This window comes from Delphinus delphis, chromosome 12, assembly GCF_949987515.2.
Source record: "Delphinus delphis chromosome 12, mDelDel1.2, whole genome shotgun sequence".
In the NCBI taxonomy this organism is placed as follows: Eukaryota; Metazoa; Chordata; class Mammalia; order Artiodactyla; family Delphinidae; genus Delphinus; species Delphinus delphis.
In genome coordinates, this window is record NC_082694.2 from 20,428,356 (window position 1) to 20,449,587 (window position 21,232).

Consider the following 21,232-nt stretch of genomic DNA (forward strand, 5'->3'; position numbering starts at 1 on the left):
TTAGTTCAGTAATTTTATTAAAGAGTTTCATGAGTCATTAACCAAGTTATTAGTGGGCATTCTAGTTTTGGTCTCGAGAGACCTTTCAAAAACCTGAGCTCGGAATCCTTTCAGGACCACTTGAGTAGAAGCTTCACCACTGAGCATGGAGAAAGATTTATTATTGTATACTTGACTAGTTGACCAAAGCCCAACTAGCATATCTGCATGCATAGGGGTCATCCAATTGTGGCGGTGCAGTCAACCAACATGCTTTCTTGAGTGTGTTCCTTACACAAATTTTATTACTGAGGATAAAAAAGAGAAAAATAGACAAGGCCTCTGTTCTAGAGAAAGAGCCAGTCTAATAAGTGTTAATATAAAATAGAAAAATAAGAATGAGAACATTTGGAAATAATCTAAAAAGAGAATAAAATATTAGGACCGGGATAGAATTGTGACCAATTCCAGTACAAGAATCAGTATAATCACACCCTCTCCATTACAAATAGATATGATGCTTCCATTTTAACAGTTGAAGTTAGGCAGAGAATTAGGTGTTAATCAGAGTAACTGGAGCCAGAAAGTATTGATTTGGGGAGACTCTGTGGGGGCAACTCTAGTATCCCCCTACATCAGGAAAATACTACTTGATGATGTTTCTGTACGTAATGGATTCTTTCCTATAAATGGTTTCTATCAGACATTTCTAAGCAATTTTATTCAAACAGCCCCCAATTAGATGTCAGGTTAAGAGAAGAGAATATAAAGGAGAGAATGATGTAAACCATCATTCAGGCCTGAATTTGGCCAGAAGAAAGTCTGACTGGCATTTACAAGACTCTGAGTGTACCTTGATAGTTCAGCACATCCATGAAGCATCATCAATTAGAAAGGAGCCTGTTTGAGTCTGAAGTTCCAAGTCTTACTAGTGTAGAAGTAGGAACTAACACAAACTGAAGCTGTAACATATTTGTTGCTTTGGTAACACTCAAAAATTATGGAGGACAAACCATAGCCACTGGTCATTGTTTCATATTGATTCAGTAACTTTAGTAAAGAACTTCATGACCTATAATTAAGTCATTAGAGGATGTTCTAGGGTCCCCCCATCCCAAACAGGGACCTTTCAAAATCTTGAGCTCAGAATTCTTTTTAGAGCTGCTTACGTTTCTATCTATTGGACAAGAAATAATCAAGTGGATCTATAAGTCTACCTCATGAACAAAGGCTATTTCATTACTGTCTGTAATTTATAGACCCATGCACTCCCAGTAGATGTAGAGGCTTTCCTACAAGTACAAGAGTGGCCATAATCTTGTTGAAACACTTAGCTAGCATTTCTTGCATTATCCAGACCTTTACTTCTTGATTTTGCACACTCGCTCTAATACTGGTTATGATTTTCATCACCACTCAGCTTCTTCTGAGATTAAAGTTTGAATCTCTGATACTAAGTCAAATGAAATGTTCCCTAGTAATGTCACTAGATTCTTTCTTCTGTTTGACATGTACACTGTTACCTTTGAATTATGTACTAGCTTTGTCTTGTTTCTCTGTACAATTTCTCAAATCTGTCCTTCTCTGCTCCAACTCTCCTCTCCAATCACCTTGTTCCAATCTTGGCTTTTATTTCCTCACTATCTAGATCTGTTATTACCCTCTCCCCTCCTGGCCAGATACTGCATAGCTCTATCTAGACACAATGGAAGGCACTGCACGAAGAAATAGGTACATTATGGCAGAAGTTAAACATGTCCCTGTTAAATCCATGTTGTGGGATCTGTTCATATGTCTTAATATTCTATCTTAATTATGCTAGTCATCACCCTTATTGTTTGTCCCATCTTTATGCATTTGCAAATATGTATGTGTGGTAGTCAGCCTCTGAGATGGGCCATTCTTTCCTAGTATTCATGCCCTTGCATGATCCTGTCATCTTGAAAGTGGGCTGGAACTAATGACTTGTTTCTAACTAATAGAATATAGAAAGGGTGATAAGTTGTCACGTTGGTAATTAGGTTACAGAAAGGTGCTGGCTTCCCATCTTTCTTGCCTTTTCTTGCTCTCTCACTTGCTCACCCTGATGGAAGCCAGTTGGTCTATGGAAAAGCCTCCATGGCAAGTAATGGAGAGGAGCCTCTGGTAACAGCCAATAAAGAATTGAGGCCTTATGTCCAATAAGGCAACTGAGGCCTTTCAACAACAATGTGAGTCAGCTTGGAAGTAGGTCTTTCACCAATTGACCCTTGAGATGACTGCAGCCCTGGCCCATACCTTGACTGCATCCTTGCAAGAGATCTTGAGGCAATGCCACCCAGCTAAGCTGTGCTGGTCTCCTGACCCACAGAAACTATGAGATAGTAAATGTTTGTAACGTTCATCCATTAAGCTTTGGTGTGATTTGTTACACAGCAATAGCTAACTAATAAAATATGCTATGCCAGAAGTAGAAATAACAGTAAAAATATTCAGAAAGACATATTAAAATTTCTGTTCATTCATTTGTAGCAGCTATGCTGGTCTAGGTTTCTGGTATATTTATTGCACTCAGGCAGAAGCTTAATTGAATCTTGATATTTGATTATATTTATTTACAAGTTAACCAGTTTGAGCCTCAGTTTACACAAGTGTAAAACAGCTGGCCTTCTGGTCTTACATAAGGTTTAAAAATAATACATTCTACAAATTCTATATACAATTTTAAATATAAACATAGGTAGTACTTAGTCACTGGGGATAAAGTGGCAAATAAAATAAATATGATCTTGCCTTCAAGGGACTAAAAAGTGGGATGTACGTAAGATGCTTCCCATTGTGCCAAGCACACAAGATTCACAGTAAATGTTTCTTGTAATTGTCATCTTCACATCATGACCCTTTTTATCTACCAGTCCACGCCCCCTTTTTCTTTGTTTACAGCTGGCAAAATCATCCGGTCTCCTTTGGATGGAGCTTGGAAGTACAACTACGTACATGATTCATCACCAAAAAGTGGGCCTTGTGGGAGTGAAGTAAACTGAAAATAGCACACAAATTAGTGTTGAAATCTCTGAAAATTGGGAAGTTGGTACAATTTATCTGAAAACTGAATTTCCCCGCTTTTATGCCCTTCTCTCTCCTTGGCAGGACTACATCATCTTTCTGATGGTTTTGCATTTTTAATAATTAATTTCCTATGAAATCTGCCCTCAGGACAAGATTTTATAAACTCACTGTTAGAATTTTCATTTTATCTTCATTGCCAAGAAAGCCAGTGTTAAACACTGTATTACAGTATGACCTCACCAGATCCATGAAGAAAGGAAACCTTTAAAAGTTAGAGACTTTACCAAAAAGCTCGTAACTGGGGAAAAAAATCAAACCCAGCTTCCCTATCTCAAATTAGACACTATTTCTAAAAAACCTCTCAGCTTAACCTAATATTCTTGTGAAAGTGTTTTCCTTCTACCTCAAATGCATACTACTATTTTATATTAGCTGATTGATTGGATGTGAATCTTGAGTAAAGTATCCTCAAATGTTTTTTAAATGTGGAGGAGGGAGTATGGAAATAATATTTAAACTCTCTAAATTGAAATAATTCTCTGTCTAGGCCAGTGATATACTAGCTTTCACTGTGCTTTCTCTTGATAACTGTTCATCAAGTTAAAAGATATTGAGCTCTGGAAGCTAGGAGCCAGGACGAAAGAAGCCCAGCTTAATCTGCTCCTTATTCCCTGGTGACTATTTGTCAGCTGTTTTTACCCCTCTAGACAACCATCAGCATCCTCCTGGCTAGTCCTAATTCTTCCATGCTGTGTATATTCTTGGACTTTCTTTCGTCAGAGTCAGTCATCTGTTCCCTCTGTGGGAGTTCCTAAAGGCTGCCATTTTCATAAACTCATGTTTGGAAAATTATAATGTACATTTCAAACATCAAAATCAAACTCAAGCTCCAGAAGGCCATACATAACCCATGAGCTGAATTGTTTGATGAAAGATGAAAAAGGACTGCTTAGAAGAAGGAAAAAAATCTTCTAAATTCTGTCCACGATAACTACCCTAAGAGAATCAGGCAGCATGCATCTGCTTTTGTCTAGACACAAATTCCTTTCCCCAGGGAAAGAAAATGCTTGCTTGGAAAGTTCTTACATTTTAAAATCAGCATTTCAAAAATAATCACAAATTGTTTATAAGTTAAGAGGAAAGGATGGCACATTTCATTCTGAAACTTAAGGAATGAGTAAAGAACTGAACATGATTCTTTATTTAGCTTACAGTGTTTGTAGAAACCTAGCTTGATAAATAGTTAATTTTGGCGTCAATGAGATTTTAAATTTTAAGATGTAATAAAATAATTGCTAGGAATTTATTGCTCTTAGTTTAAAAGATTCTGATCTTGATCATTAAACATGCAATTTTTAAAAAGGGAAAAACCCCTAAAATAAGGTATTATTCTATGTCAGTTATGTTTTTTATTTATATTAATAAACATTTTTGAGCTTCAACTCTCATCAAGGCTGGAGGAAGTGAAGAGGTAGTCTCAGATCTCAAGGGGTTAAAATTAAATTAGGAAGCAACATACACACACACACACACACACACACACACACACACACACACACACTCCTGGATAGAAAATAGAAGGGGGACAGAGAACAGAGAGGTACCTTAAGACAGAAAAATGGGCAAACACAGAGTTTGCAACACCTGGTAGGACCTTAATGAGTGACAGTGAGTAATGGGGCACAGAGGAGTGTGATTGGCTGGTATGGTTACAGAAGACTTCGCTTCTTCTCTAGGAAGAAATCAGCTAGCGTTAGAGAACAGGTAAAATATAGAAAGGCAAACCAAGTGGGGAGGTAATTTTGGGGTCAACTTGACAGGAATATCCAGAATCTTTCTGGTTCTTATGTCCATATGTTATCCCAGCTACAAGCATAGTTTCTTATTTTTCCTAATCAAACTATTTCTGGAATATTCTAATGATGTTCCCATTCAAGTGATTGTTGACATATTCTTCCTTTCTTTGATTCCAACACCTATTGCTGACGTGGTAGGGATCCTGGGTAAAAGGAACTTACTGCTGCCTCACTTGTGCCCAGTTAATACACCCTGGCCACCAATTCCTGTGGACCCTAGCACTGGCCCTTCTGCCATTCCATGGCCAGTACCATGGATGCTGATCCCTCATATCCTTGAAGTGACAAAGAAGTATCATGTCTTTTGCAGTCCCCAGGATTGTGAGTCTATGATGTGACTCACACAGAACTGGAAATTCATGTCTTCCTTTTAGTTTTACTTTGAAAATTGGGCACTAGAAAAGTGCTGTTTCTTCCACTATGTTGCTCCATAAATGTGTAATTGTGAGCCTTCCTATATCCATCCTATCCCACCTCCACTTCCATGTTAGAAGTTTATTATCAGGCTAAAATTGTTTCTCTTGGGACTTCTCTAGTGGTCCAGTGGTAAAGAATCTGCTTTCCAATGCAGGGGACACGGGTTTGATCCCTGGTCAGGGAACTAAGATCCCACATGCCCCGGGGCAACTAAGCCCACACGTCACAACTACTGAGCTTGCCCCTCTCAGTGAGAGATGCTGCGTGCCTCAACGAAGATCCCGCATGCCATAGCTAAGACCCGAGGCAGCCAAAAAGTAAAATAAAATAAAATGATGAAAATAAATAAATAAAGTAAATAAATATATATTTTTTAAAGTGTTTCTCTTATTTTCTCAAGTTGTATTCTTCTCAGGTGGTTCTTCAGCCTCTCACGCTGAGAGAGCTGGTCATGTGTGAATTCTAGCAGAACATATTACTTACAAACAAGCCAGTATAGAGAAGATATTTTCATATTTCTGCATGGCCAGGGCTTTCTGAGCAAAAATGACTGGTAACCTGGTTCAAGGTATGACTCAATAGTAGTCCTAAATTGGTGAAATAATCCAGAAAGAGATTTACGGGTTTATCTCCCCAGAGATAGGTGTTTACATTTCAAAACGGAATAAAACCAGGAGCCATTCATTTATATTCTAAAGGGTTGTAACAACCGGGGGACCTTTCCTGGAGAGAGTTTATTAACATTAAAGAGTGAAGGTTTTTCTCTCCCTCTCAGGAGGGGAGGGAGACAGCTGAGCACCAATTGCTATATAAACTCTCAGATTCATAATTTTGTGGTTCTTCTCCTGTAGTATGGACCTCCTTCGTGTGGGCAGACTTTATCTGACCTTATCACACTGCCTTGAGTGGTAGAACGAGGTATAGGGAAGTGGCAACGTTATTGTTACTAAGAAAGAAGTTTGTTCTCTGAGCAAGAAACCTTGCATTTGCATTCAGGATAAAACAAATAAATACTGATTTTAAAAACCATCAGCCAGATCTGTACAATACTTCAAGTATGTAGGTTTCAGATATATGGAAGAGGCTTTGAGACAAACTACATGCTGCCTGTCTAAGGACTATTAAGTGAATGAAATTTCCTTCTCGTTCCTCCTACACTTCTGACTTCCCACCTCCATGACTAGCACAACCACCACTTAGTAAGACATTTCCTCCATATTGTAATCATTTTGACCTTTCAGGGGGAAATAAAATGCTTTACACCAATAGTAAGGGTTATATTAAAATGTATTTAAAATATATTAGGAAGTCTAGGCTGAACTGAATCTCAGTCATTACAGCTTCTGTGGAAATTCATTACTTTCATAATTTAATTTCAAGGTCAGTCACAGAGAAGTGACAGATTGTAATAGTCCTTCCTATCTCTAATATCTAATATTTCTGTCTTCCCAATAATCTGTCCTTACCACCTTCTTCTGATATTGATCTTACTTCTGTCCATACCCCTTGCCTCTGGTCACAGTGATAGTCAGGTCACCCAGACATGTCCAATGATAAAACTTGATCCCGCCAGCAACAGAAATCAGTCCAAGTGAAATAAGCATACCCCCAAGTGGCCAAGAAGATTGCTCTTCTTTGATGTGTAGAAAGTAGGAGGAAAACAAGCATCTCTACTTATCCTGGAATCTTGAGTTATAAGCCTAAGGCTGCTGCTAGTGGATATATTCTCCACTGAAAAAAAAAGGTCATATCTTAATTTTTCGTATTCATTTAATCAATGCATACATATTAAAGGCTAATTATGTGATAATACTTGTCTAGGCCCAAGGCACGTACAGGAACACCTGCCTCTAGGAAGTGACAATCTATCTGTGGACCATTGACACTGAAGAGGATGTAATAAATGTCAACAGACTCATAGAAATAGATCCCTGTTGTCTCTAGCTGAGACCTGAGTCAGATCTTAAAGGATAAGTTCAATACCCAGATGTAGAGGAGGAGGAGAAAATGGGGAAGATGACAGGAAGGAGAGTGGGAACAGCATGGATGTGTTTTAACTGGAAAATAATAAATACACCTGCCCAGGTGGAGCAGAGGATCTATACAGAGGATTCATGGGCAGTGACTGTCCATGTTGAGTGCCGTCATGAGGAAGCCAAGAAACAGTGAAGCATATATCCCAAAATCAATAATATTGACCATACTTAGATGATGAAACATCAGGCAATACATGAGAAGCTTGAGGCTCAGAGGCATTAACTAATTTGTGTAAGGTCACATTTAGAAGTCAAGGAATTGAGTTCTTCTGATTCCTTACATGGATTTCATCTATACATTGTACTGACACAATGGTACCCCTCATTATCATTTCTAATTTGGGTGCTTTCTATTTGTTCCTCTTACTGGGCAAAATACATAGGAATGCTGTAAAAAAAAAAAAACTCTTTTATGAAAACTTTACATAACAGAAGCATGAAATTACAAATTATACCATCTCTACTAAGAGAAAGAAGTCAATCTGAAAAGGCTACATACTATTTGCTTCCAACTATATGACATTCTAGAAATGGCAAAACCATGGAGACAGTGAAAAGATAGTGGTTACCAGGCGATTGGGAGGGAGAGAGGGATGAATAGATGGAGTACAGTGAATGTTTAGGACAGTGAAAAATACACTGTATGAAACCATAATGATGGATACATGTCATTATACATTAGTCCAAATATAATAGAGTATACAACACCAAGAGTGAACCAAAATGTAAACTATGAACTTTGCGTGATTATGATGTGTCTGTGTAGGTTCATCAATAGTAACAAATGTACCACTTTGGTAGGGGATATAGATAATGGGGGACACCATGCATGTGCAGAATCAAGGGAATTGATTCAAAATCATGGGAAATCTTAGTAGCATCCCCTCAATTTTTCTGTGAACATTTAACTGTTCTTTAAAAAAAAGTCTTAAAAAAATTTATACCATCTGTTTGGCCCACATGTTCTCCAAAATAATGGAATTTTCATTTTCATTTACAAAGTGCTTAATAACAGAATCCTCACTAAAAAGACTTTATTTTTTTCTATTCTTTTTGGGTTCCCTCTGAAGAAAGAACTGCTGGCATCTCAAAGATCTCTCAACCTGATGATAGTGACATCATCACAAATTTGCATCAGCCATCAAATTTACAAAAATGGCATTTCAATGTAATCTGTTCTGTGAAGAATGAGCTACTTTAAACATAATATCATTGAATGGACTTTCAGGCCCCTCAACTTTCCACAGCAATCTGACTTTGCAAATGAGATCTCTAAAAATGGGTCTCGTTGGGTGCACTTGCTACCAAGCTATTGGCAATTTGTTATAATTCAGGTTTTATTGAAGAGTCCATCAAACATGTTAGTATTTAATGAGTCTGATGTATGTCAAGTTTATTGTGCTTTCATCTGCCTAGATTAGTTTTATAAAAAATAAATAGGTAAATTTTTATGTAATATTGCCCTAGAATTTTAACATACTAATAATCCACAAAATTGTGTTTTCAAATTAACTTAGCATTCATATCAAGACAAAAAGCACTCTTCAAAAAAATTTAGTTACTCTTTACTAAGTAAAGTAATTTATGGAAAATTAACTACAGACTGTTCCATCACTCTTTGGATCTCTCTCAATTTCTAGCCTCTCAGTGAAGGTAAAGTGGGAGTTCTCTCTACAGAGACCCACCCCTGCATCATTTGCATGTTTAAACAGAGGTTGGCCTGTATTTGAAAACCCCATTAGCAGCAAAGTCTGGTCTAGTTAAGACTTTTTGAGCATTCTGCCCCTTTTTTTTCATGCTTGGTAATAGACTCTCACTCCATTCGCTTCACCGTACCCTATGGCCATCATGCAGAGGCTCCCTTTAGTCTTGTTTAAAGTTGCTCTTATTATGGAATATTATTTCTCTTGTGGCAGTTATTTTCCATGGGGGTTATTCTGTCCACACGAGAACATCTAGCAATGTCTAGAGACAATTTTGATTGTCACAACTTGAAGTGGGAAAGGGAAGAGGTCCTATAAGCATCTAGTGGGGTAAGTTCAGGGATGCTGCTGAGCACCCTTAATGCACAGGACAGCTGCCTCCACCCCAAGAAAGAATTACCAAGACTCACATGTCAATAATACAGAGGTTGAGAACTTCTGCCTTAGGGTCTTTAACAACTCAGATATAAAACTGGGCAGAACCTGGTAGGTTGGTGGAAAGGCAAAAGAAAACATGATGCTTTGTCTTCCATGTCCTGGACTCTTCCTTTTTTTCTTCTTCTTCTTCCTGTCACCTTCCACTCCTTGCCCACTGCTCCGTGTTCTCTCCTCAAAATAAAATGTACTCTCAGGATAAAGTTTGATAAACTTGCATAAAAAAGTGACCAATTAAACGTTGCACTAAGATTTTTTTAAAAATCAGAAGCAAAATGTTAGCCCAAAGGTAGAAATTTGGGTATTAGTGATCTGTATAGGAGTTTTTATTTGAAGGACGTAGCCCTCCTTAGCATAGCCAGACACTGACAAGGGGACAAATCCATTTTATAAAATCTATATAACCTACAAAACTCTGCATAACCATAATCACAGAACTGATCTTATGTTCTTCCTGATCTTATGTGTAGTACATCCCCCAACAATTCTAATTAGCAACCAGTGAATTTTAACAGCTAAAGCTTTTTTTTTTTTTTTAGCTTGTTTCTCATAGAGAAATTTCTTATTGAGAAATGCTAGGTATTAAGTCACCATATAGATCACACATTTTAAACCTCATGTTCCACATGTTCAGATTACCAGTGCGATTGTGACAGAGCACCATCCCTTCTCTTAAGCCCTGCTGGCTTCAGAGCAGAGGCATTCTCCCTCCATGAGGAATCCGTGAGCATGTCAATTGTTCTACTCATAGCTAAATTATTTTTTGATTTTTTTTAATAAATTTATTTATTTTTGGCTGCATTGGGTCTTCGTTGCTGCGCACTGGCTTTCTCTGGTTGCAGTGAGTGGGACCACTCCTCTTTGTGGTGCACGGGCCTCTCATGGCGGTGGCTTCTCTTGTTGCAGAGCACGGGCTCTAGGCGCACAGGCTTCAGTAGTTGTGGCACGCAGGCTCTAGAGCACAGGCTCAGTAGTTGTGGCACACGGGCCCAGCTGCTCCGTGGCATGTGGGATCCTCCCAGACCAGAGCTCGGACCCATGTCCCCTGCATTGGCAGGAGGATTCTCAACCACTGCACCACCAGGGAAGCCCACAGCTAAAGATTTTGCTTTCATTTCTTTGACAACCTCTCTACTTACCCATAAAGAAACCATATTGTTCCTGTTTAGGAAAGAGAAGAACCACTGGGGACAGAAGCAAAATAATCTATATACCTTGTATATTCTAGTTCTTAGCCCACTAATATCTACTTTTCCTTGACATGTATTCCATTTTCTACTAGTTATTTATAAACTGTTTATTTCACTCTCTTCTACCTGGCTTCTTTCCTAGTGATCTTCAATAGATGCTGAAAAATAGAAAGAATCTAAATGTCTTGCTTATCTTTTCTGTTCAATTATGAATTGGATGTGGACATCAGAATCAGGAAGGTGCCTTTAGTTAAGTACCCCAAGTATTCAATCACTGCAAGGGAGGGCTGAGATGAGAATTTTTAAAGATCTGAAAATTGACAAATAAGAGCAAAATCTTCATTAGCAACAACAATCCAGGATGGGTTGCTCTGTTTCATTGATTTTTTTTTTTCAGTTAAAAAAACTTCAACCAGAATATTATTTACATTTCAACACTTTGGATGAAAATTATGTTAAAATATTTCCATCAGCTAGGCACACTGCCCTTGCCTTTATGTCGGTTTTGACCCAATGGGCACCACTCCTTCTATTTATTAAAGCACCCCAAGGCTCAATAAGAAAGAAATCTAAAATGTCTCTTGAACAACGCTGAAGTCTTTGTGTGCACAAAGTCGCCTATAAGTTGGCAATATGCTCTGCATGTCATCTGCGGCAGTAATCATTCCAACCAGTCATGAGTTGAAACTTCTGACACTCTTCACTCAGTGTCAGATCCAAGGAAATGCTGCTATGTGTCAGATATACCACAGGAAGCTGAGACTTTGTAACAAAATCGAGGTAATGGGCCAGGAACTGAGAGCTCCAAAAATGTGACAGAGTTTCTTTAAGGGTGAAAAAAAAGTCCTTAAATTGGAGAGTAAAATAACTGTTTCTAATTATTCCAAATGAGAAAAGAAATACCGTATGGCTTGCATTGTGTTGCTCTATTGAATGCAAAGAGCAAGCCTATTTGAAAAAAAAAAAATAGTGCTGAATTTCAGCTAATTACAATGTGGATATATCATATTATTATTTTTTTAACATCTTTATTGGAGTATAATTGCTTTACAATGGTGTGTTAGTTTCTGCTTTATAACAAAGTGAACCAGCTATACATATACATATATCCTAGTATCTCCTCCCTCTTGTGTCTCCCTCCCACTCTCCCTATCCCACCCCTGTAGGTGATCACAAAGCACCCAGCTGATCTCCCTGTGCTATGCAGCTGCTTCCCACTAGCTATCTGTTTTACATTTGGTAGTGCATATATGTCCATGCTACTCTCTCACTTCGTCCCAGCTTACCCTTCCCCCTTCCCGTGTCCTCAAGTCTATTCTCTTCGTCTGTGTCTTTATCCCTGTCCTGCCCCTTGGTTCGTCAGAACCTCTTTTTTTTTTTTAGATTCCATATATATATATGTTAGCATACAGTATTTTTTTTTCTATTTCTGACTTATTTCACTCTGTATGAGAGAATCTAGGCCTATACACCTCACTACAAATAACTCAATTTTGTTTCCTTTTTTGGTTGAGTAATACTCCATTGCATACATGTGCCACATCTTGTTTATCCATTCATCTATTGATGGACACTTAGGTTGCTTCCATGTCCTGGCTATTGTAGATAGAGCTTCAATGAACATTGTGGTACATGACTCTTTTTGAATTATGGATATATCATATTATTATTGTTATTATTTGTAATTCTAAGTCTGTGAGGATTCTCAAGAGCAACGATCCCTAGATGTGCTCTTTATTATGTGATATCACACTAGTCCTTTTCTGCTTATATTTCAGAGAGCAATCAATGTCTGTTTATCTGTTGTTTTTCCATGCTATTCTAGACTAACAAATAGCTACAGAAGTCTTTGTAAATAACCTTTTCCCTGTAGAAGGAAACATGTTTCTACTAACATGTCTTATCATGTAGAACTTGGAACACTGTTATATCTGACCTTTCAGAGATATGTCTATTTTTAAAAGCCTAGTGGGTTCCAAATTCCATATATAGACCCATGAAGACTCCCACTGATGCTGAGGTAAGTTCCTTCTACGCATACAGAGGACCCGATTCATTACCCATTCATAACTCCATCCAATATAAAGTTAATTCTATTTGTCTTCTTTCCATCCTTGGACTTTCTCTCTACTCTCATTCGCCCATATATACAAATATACAAGGCATAAGGGACTTCAGAAAGGGTCTGAAGCCAAGAGACACCAGTCAAGAGCAAAAACTACTAAAAATAGGCTACTCTTTGACACAACTATCCAGAGTTATGGGTTGTTGTGCTATCTCAGTAGAAATAAGTATTTTTTCCATCTCAGTGTACCAGAGAGCTATGACAGGCTCCCATAAGTAACTGTGTCTCACCACGACCGTGATTCCCCAGTGGGCAGCCACATGCCCCTGGAAGAGGGCATGCAAGCCTTTGTAAGAGGAGCAGTCTAACTCTTTTTCAGTACCCACTACCTCCTTTGATTACTTCATGTCCATGTACTACCTAGAGCCGTTATGCTTTTCCCTGGTTGTCCTTATCTTCTCAAGAAATAGACAGGGAAATGTTTTTCAAGTTCAAGATTCCAAGTTCCAATCACATATTCACTATTTTCTAGACTTGTGACCTTTTTCCAGTTTCTTAACTGATTCAAAACTCCATTTTCACATTCATAATAGAAGATAATAAAAATCTGCCTACTTCACAAGGTCCTTGTGAGAATCAAGTGCTTATATATAAAAACTGTAGAGTAGTATATACTGCAAAACAATAAATTATTATTCTGCTAAAGTATTCCAATTCAAACTCAAGAAATAAAGAGCACCCTTTTTATGATCATGTGTAATTTAGAAGCAGAAAGACCTATGGGAAACAATGAAACAGACTGATTCAGGTATGGAAATTAATCATGGTGCTGACATTTTGGTCAAACCTAATATCCATGGTTACCTGTCTCAGAGAGCAATTTTGTAGCTTCCAGCACCTTCTCAGTATAAACTCCAGCTTCATAGTTCTCCATCTCAGCATTGATGATGTGTATGACTCGAGCTGCCCGGCCCCTGATAGCCCCTGCAGTCCGGTCCAGAGTGTCCACATCCCCCTCTTGAAGGGCTATCACACACTTGTTTACATCCTCCAAGATATGATTTTCTGTGGAGAGGACACATACACATTTATATGATTTTATACCACTGACACACTTAAAAACCTATTGAAGATAGATTCATTAACTCACAAGCCATCAACTTGTACATCTCAATACATGCCTAATAACATTGAAATTATATTTAAAGAACATAGTTTATAATTACAATAGTGGTTCTCAAACTTGAACATCAACTGGAGGATCTGTAGCATCATAGAGACTGTTGCATGTCTCTCTCAGGGTTTCTGATTCACTAGGTCTGGGGTCAGGCCCAAGAAGTTTCATTTCTACCAAGTTCCCAGGTGATGGTAATGTTGCTGGTTTGGGGACCACACTTTAAGAACCACCAACTTTAAAAATATCTCTTTCTTTGTTTCAGTGTTTAAGATTTATTGGGTGAAAAGGTCTTTTAAGAGTGGTAGTGGCAGCGAACAAGAAGTCACCAAGCAGCAACGTTTCTAGACATGTCCAGAGTTGCACTTTGGGTTGGATCATGTTTTTATTGAGGAAACATTTAAGGGAGACTTTAAAATGAACAAATATCACCCTATCAGTCTTCCAATGTTGTGTCATGCATAACGTATATGCAATGGAAACTGATCAGGTGAAGAGGATCACAGAGTTCCCCACAATTGTAATACAATCCAGTCTGTGGCTGGTTCCCTCAGATTGGAGTCAAGGTCAGGGATCACTCTCCATCATTGTCCAAAGCAGAATCCAAGCAGGCAGAATGAGAGGCTTTTCTCTCTACCAGCCTAGAAAAAACATGCAGTCTGGTCCCTTACAGTTTTGCAAGTGTGCAATTTTGTATTTTCCATGTCCAATGTGAGATCTGTTATTATGTTCCTTGAACATTCTTTAGAAACAGAATTCTAAGGAAATGTTCAAAAAGTTTAATACTCTGAGAAAAAAAAGAACTTAAGCTGAAAATATACATATACACACATAATAGAATAACAGGACAAGCTTGGAAGTAGTCTTAAGTAATCTGGTAACCCTTAAGAAATTATAACTGTTCAATTAATAGTTAATAAAGGACTAAATTGAATGGTTACCTCTTTAAGAAGTTTCTAGAGCTAGTTCTGATTTATAAATTCCTAAAGAAGGAGAGATGGGAGGGTACTCAGCAAATCCCAGTCTGTCCCATGGATCTCTCCTTCTTTAATTAAACCAATCACTCAGAGAAAATATTTGTTTTTATAAGACATTGGATAGAAAATTGCAAAGTATAACATGATTCATAAAGGAACATCTGTTTGACCTCATACAATATGATTTCCTCACTCAACTATTTATAAATTTCTGATTTCTACATTCTCTGGTTTCAAATAGAAATTAGAATAGAAAAAAATGAAATGTTTAAATTTTAATATTTAGATATCTTAAACTCACAAGAAGTTATTTCCTGAATGCTGATATTTTCCTGAGAGAACGAGTATGACAGTTGTGAAAATAGAGACTTAAAGGCTTTCATTTTGATTAAGGAACTTCTGAAACCACCTCTTTATGAGATCTTGGATTGGATCATGCAAACTCACCTAAAAGGACACCTTAAAAAAAAAGGTTTACTCAAATGAAACTTGGCACAGGATTTTAAATACAGAAGTTTGATTCAAATAGGTCTCTCTTACTGCCCTGATGGATTCCTCCAGACAATTAAAATATGTCGTGGTCCCTGAAAATGGGCAACTGCGAGGGTGTTCATGTCAAAAACAAGCATTTTCGGGCTTCCCTGGTGACGCAGTGGTTGAGAGTCCTCCTGCCAATCAGGGGACACGGGGTCGTGTCCCCGTCCGGGAAGATCCCACATGCCGCGGAGCGGCTAGGTCCGTGAGCCATGGCCACTGAGCCTGCGCGTCTGGAACCTGTGCTCCACAACGGGAGAGGCCAAATCAGTGAGAGGACCGCATACCGGAAAAAAAAAAAAAAAAAAAAAAAAAAAAAAAAAAAAAAACAGGCATTTTCTTTGAATAACATAATGTAAGAATAAGCATACCTACCATTTTTCTGTGCATAGTTTAAAGATGGAATTGAATGCAAAACAGAGGAATCTGTCAATTACATTAGATACTAATGTACTGGAATTAACAAAATTTAAAATGTAAGAAGTCCATTCATGACCTAATATCCTAAAATGAAATGATAGTTTTTAAAATCTAATTTCCAAACTAAAATATGCAACTAATCTAATTAGGAACAAGAAAAAGAATATGCTTTCATAGGTATAACTACAGTTGACCCTTGAACAACAGAGGTTTGAACAGTGCAGGTCCACTTATACATGGATTTATTTCAGTAGTAAGTACTACAGTACCACAGAGCCGAGGTTGGTTGGATCCACAGATGCGGAACTTCCCATCTATAGGGCTAACTGTAAAGTTATGCCCAGATTTTCAGCTGTGTGGAGGGAGGGTCGGTGCCCCACACCCCCAAGTTTTTCAAGGGTCAACTGTATACATTAATTGAAGGAGGCCATCATAGCAACAGCATTGCTTTTAATTGAATTGCCAATTAATTTGTTCAATGGTTAGTCATATTAATCATATGTGAATAAAATATTAATTTTACTAATTTTCAGTTTACTAAATGACTCAGTTTTCTTAATCAACTCTTTTTATGAAATGTTGAGATAGTTTACTCTGCATTTCCCAACTTTACCCAATTAGAGGTACCCCTTTTATAAAAAAATGAATTACAATTCCCTCATGATAGTAGTTATACCAGTGGATGATATATATGTAAAAGCCACTATGATAAAGAATGTTTTAAAATGAATTTGTACTTTATTAATCTAAGTACCAATAATGCACTTGAAAAGAGCTATATTGTTCTTGTAGACATATTATTTAATCAAAAGATGACACTTGGTTTATATATGGTTTCCCTGGACCCCTTGTAATAACTTCTCCACCCCTAGTCCCTACACCATCAGGTCTGGGGTTTACAAGTTTGGAATTACTTTGGTCTAGTATCTATTAAAAAGGGCAGTGAATTATTCAAAGGCAGAATCCACACTTAACTCATATTTTCATACCTGACAGCACCTTAGAGCAGGCAATCAAAGAAGAAATCCTGAATAAACATGTCCATTGAAGAGGGACAATCAATTATATATTTTTATCCTACGGTATTTTCAGGAGAAAGAATTCATTAAGTAAGGAGATAGAGGAATGATGTTCCAACTAGAAAATAACATAGAAGAGAAAGTAATAATAAAAAGCACCTGTATTCCAGAGATGATTACATTGCTGGGATAAACCCCTTAGGTACTTTGGATGCCTGGATGTAAAGCATGGTTTTTAAACATCATAAAACATTTGACTGCAACGTATCTTGTGGTAAACTTCCTTGAATTTTTGCAACCTTACGATTTCAGGAAAGATATAATCTTGTTAAAAAATCACAGATGATCAGACTACCTGATTATTATAAGCTTTAAAGCTATAGTTTCTAAATTCAAAAGCAAAGTTCAGTCTGTGAATTTTTTAATGAAACAAACTCAAGACCCTGGAGTCAAAAAAAACCAAACAAGTAAAAGAGGAAAAGGCAAACAAAGCAAAACAAAACTTTTAGACATTATGGGATTGAGTTAACAGCTTTTTCAGATCTTAGATGCCTGCTATTTTGTGAGCCAAACCCAAGAATTCAACTGTTATGTGATTAATGCCAAGATGTTCAATTTAAGACACTATTAAAAATTTTAGTTTTTGCCCAGTGGGAAAAGTTTAAGTGTTCTCATACAGCCATTTCATTTTTTTTTATAATCCCAGACTACATCTGAAAATTGGTTTTGCTCCTGTAATGTTAGTAGCTCCCCAAACTTGCTGCTTTTCATATGGACAAATTAAGCACTCAGACACACAAGTTCAGGTAGCAAAAAAAAAGAAAGAAAGCAAAACAAAACTATCCCTTAAAAAAAATCTTTTCTGTTGTTGTTTTCAAAATAGAGTTTCCTGCCAGAATAGATATTCCCTTAAGAAGAAACTGATACATAAAGTGTCATTAATGCCATTTCAAAATATCTCCTGGGCCAACCTTGCAATTTACTGATGCAGATGTTTTGGCTCCAGCTCGGAGAGGAGATGAGAAGTAGTTTCCCCAACTATCGGGCTGTATCTACAGTCTACCAGCAGGACAGAGTGGCCTGTGTCATTATTTGTCAAGCCCATCTGTGGAAAGGTGCCTGCCGCCTCCGATTGTCAAGTCCAAAGGCATGCTCTAGCAGATCCTGCCAAGGCTGGCTCCCCGACAGCGCCTGTTCATTTTCCTGTCATGGCATGCCGCAGCGCTTGTACCACTGGGGTTGGACTGCACAGTGTTATCAGCGGAAGCCAAAGCCTTTTCTTGTTGCTGGTAATAATGAGATGCACAAAGGAATGGCAGGGAGAAAGGTGGCAGAGGCATATCCGGTGGAAGAAAATTAAGAAAAGCTTTGCACTACTGAAACAGTCTGAGATAAGACCTCCTAACCTTGCTTTTCTCTACCCTCAGAAATTTTCATATATGCATTTAAAGAAAAGGAGAAGTTGGGAAAGCTTTAAGTTCTGAAATGATTCCTCTTTGAAAAAGGTAGTATATGGATATTTTCTATTCATTTGTAGATAGAAGGGGAATAGCATAAGATTTCCAGGTGCTGTTAGGATTGCTGTGTGAGTTCTGAGGCTGGTTGGAGAGTCCCCCTGCCCCTTTTGGGGACCCCTATAGTCATCTTGACAAAGACTGACTACATACAAGAAAGATGCTCAGTCCTGGTGTCCGTCCTTCTGTTCCCCACCACTCAAATCCCCAATGTGTCTATCCAAACAATTTCTAAGAACCTTATGAAAGATACATTTCTTGCATATCTTTTATGTTGTTAGGACTCACGCATCAGTGAAGCAAAAATCCCAGGAATGGCAACACATTGAGTTCTTTATCAGTCAACCCCTGGATATGGGTATGTTTAAATGAATAGTTGCTTTGACAAGTCATCAAAAACAAAGCACTTTGGGAATGAAGAATAAGACAGGTTTCCAAGAGGGAAGAGAGAGTGGAATGGTGGTACAAGAGGGGATGGCGAGGTTTGAGGGGGTGGGGAAGGAGCTGCAATGAAAACTGGAAACATCAAAGGCAAATTCCCTTCTATCTAGACTTACTGAGAACTATATAGATTCTGGAAAGAGGATATCTGGATTTTAATTATACCTCTGCCAAGTTACCTACCTCTCAGTGCCTTACTTTTCTCAAAGGAAGGCTCAGAATAGTGATGCCTATCTTATAAAACTTTGGTGTGAATTAAACCAAATAGCAGAAAGTCAGACAAATTATAGATACTGAGCATGTGTTCACTCATTTTTCCCATCTGCCTTGCCCTGTCCTCCATGATTTCAAAGTTGGCTTTTCCATCATCCATCAGATCTACAGATTCAACTATGCTGTTCTCAGACAAGCTTTAAACACAAGCCCCCAGTGGGAATTCATTGTCAGTTTCTTGGTGAAAGGAAAGACTGCAACTAGAGAAAAGTTTCTAAATACACTTAAGCCTCCTGCAGAAATCCCTTCCACACGTTGCAGTCAGAGGCCCTGTCTGTCTGGATCCCACCAGCTGTGCTGCAACCCCTCCCTCTCAGATCTCAGTAAGTCCTGGTCAAGGCTAGGGCACACCTGAGCTGTCAGGTGTGAGTTCCATATTCCTGTGGGTAGAGTCAACACCTGGTCAATTTGAATTTTCAAACATCACTTGGTTATTTTAATGCCTCGCAAGGAAGCTGAGGTTTCTGGTGACCTCCTCCCCCATGCCTCCCATAGAGGCTTTTCCAGGTGAATTGGGCCAAGTGTGTTTCGTCAAATGTGTTTGGAAAAAGGCCCATTAGCTGGCGGTAGCCAAATTTGAAACAGCATTGATGAGCCCCGTTAAAGGTCAAATTGATTACATGGTTATTCAAATGCGCCAACATCCTTCAGTCTGGCTTCATTTACAAAGAAGAAAGTTACAGTTTCCAGTGATGATTAGTTACTCTCTCTCACTTCTTTCCACAACCTCATGGTCAAGTGCTCAAAGCCTCAATAACTCCCAAGTACCTTCTAATGGGTTCATTCTGTGGCTAACATTTCTTCCCAGCTTATCACAAACCTGGGTAACTTCACTTATTGAGGGAAAAAACCTTAATGCAGCCCAATTGGAATAACTCATTGTTTTTTTGATTTTTAAACGTAACCAGTCTCATAACCCATACCCTTTTTTAGATGGATGATTCAGATGCATCAAAGGCCATCCTATTTTAAAAACTCCAGGAAGTAAAAAGGAGCCTAACTCTACTTAAATAATCTGTTCAGGTTTCTAATATCTTGATCAGAAATTTGTGTTTTCCCCCCAAATGCTTTGGCTCAGTGTCTTGAAATAATGTGCACAGCAGAGAAGAATTTTCAAGAGGGTGTTACAATTACAGTTGCAGAGATGATTGACAGCTCAAAGGGCCAAGGAGAGCACTTGAAACAGAGACCCATGACATTTGAAAGATATTCCTCATCTCATCTTGTTCTCTTCCTTCGGCTGCCTTGTAAGGGGCCCGTTTGTGATTACCTGAGACAGAAAGGAAGTCATCCACTGAGGTGATGTCATCCACAGCCTCTGTCAGCACTCGGACCTGCTTTTCCCACTGGTCTTTGAAGACATCCATATTGTCCTGAGCAACTTTGCTCTGTGGCCGGGCAGCCAGTGTGAGAGCGGCATTGATGACCTATGTGTTAGAGACAATCCAGGGACATATTGACCACACGCTTTGACAGAGGAACAAGCAGGTCAAAGATCATGTTGAAATCCTGGACCCTGCAGCTTCCACAGATAAGTGGGTTCCCAGTGTTTGGAAGGACAATCAAAACATGAAACTTAAAGTAGGTTATCAACTACTACTAATTTTTGTTTGCTTTTCTTCTTTTTGTAAGATATAGGTTTCAAAAAGTGCTTACTGGACAAAGCCTACTTAGCACAGATGTGGCAGAAATAGAAGTCTTGTTCTACATGCGCAAGCATATAATTTAGTGGTTGAGACACTAAAGGTAAATAGATATGGAGCATTGAAACAACAGTCCAAGACAAATAGAAGAAAGTCAATAGGAGTGGAAAAGAGAATAATCGCCACAGTAATTCTGAAGAGACTGGAATAGTTTGAAGTTCTTTTTGAGAAAGGCAGAACCTGAAATGGCCCATGAACGTTGGGTAGCACTTTCTAGTGAGAGGAAAGAGGGCAAGGCAAGGAAATGAGTGACATGAGGGCTGGAGCATAGAAGATCTGAAATATCAGGCTTTGGAAACAAAGTAAATGAGGCTTACCTGGGGACACAGGCTGTCAATCTGCGTGGCTGCCATCCGAACTAATTTCACCCCTTCTTCATTGTTGGAGATGGAACAGGCCAAATTGGCAACCTGTATTGAAGAGGATTTGAATGAAAATGATGTTGGGA

The 21,232-nt window shown here is 38.4% G+C and overlaps 1 protein-coding gene across 2 annotated transcripts in view; it reads right to left on the reverse strand.

Annotated features, from left to right (window-relative positions):
- CTNNA2 (catenin alpha 2) overlaps window positions 1-21,232 on the reverse strand; it is a 1,196,494-nt gene that overhangs the window by 86,545 nt on the left and 1,088,717 nt on the right. For both annotated transcript variants that reach the window (XM_060027447.1, XM_060027448.1), the window contains exons 10-12: window positions 21,102-21,194; window positions 20,352-20,508; window positions 13,594-13,794 (exon numbers count right to left, since the gene is read on the reverse strand). In XM_060027447.1, coding sequence (XP_059883430.1) covers window positions 13,594-13,794; window positions 20,352-20,508; window positions 21,102-21,194 — 451 coding nt within the window. The remainder of the gene's footprint in view (window positions 1-13,593; window positions 13,795-20,351; window positions 20,509-21,101; window positions 21,195-21,232) is intronic.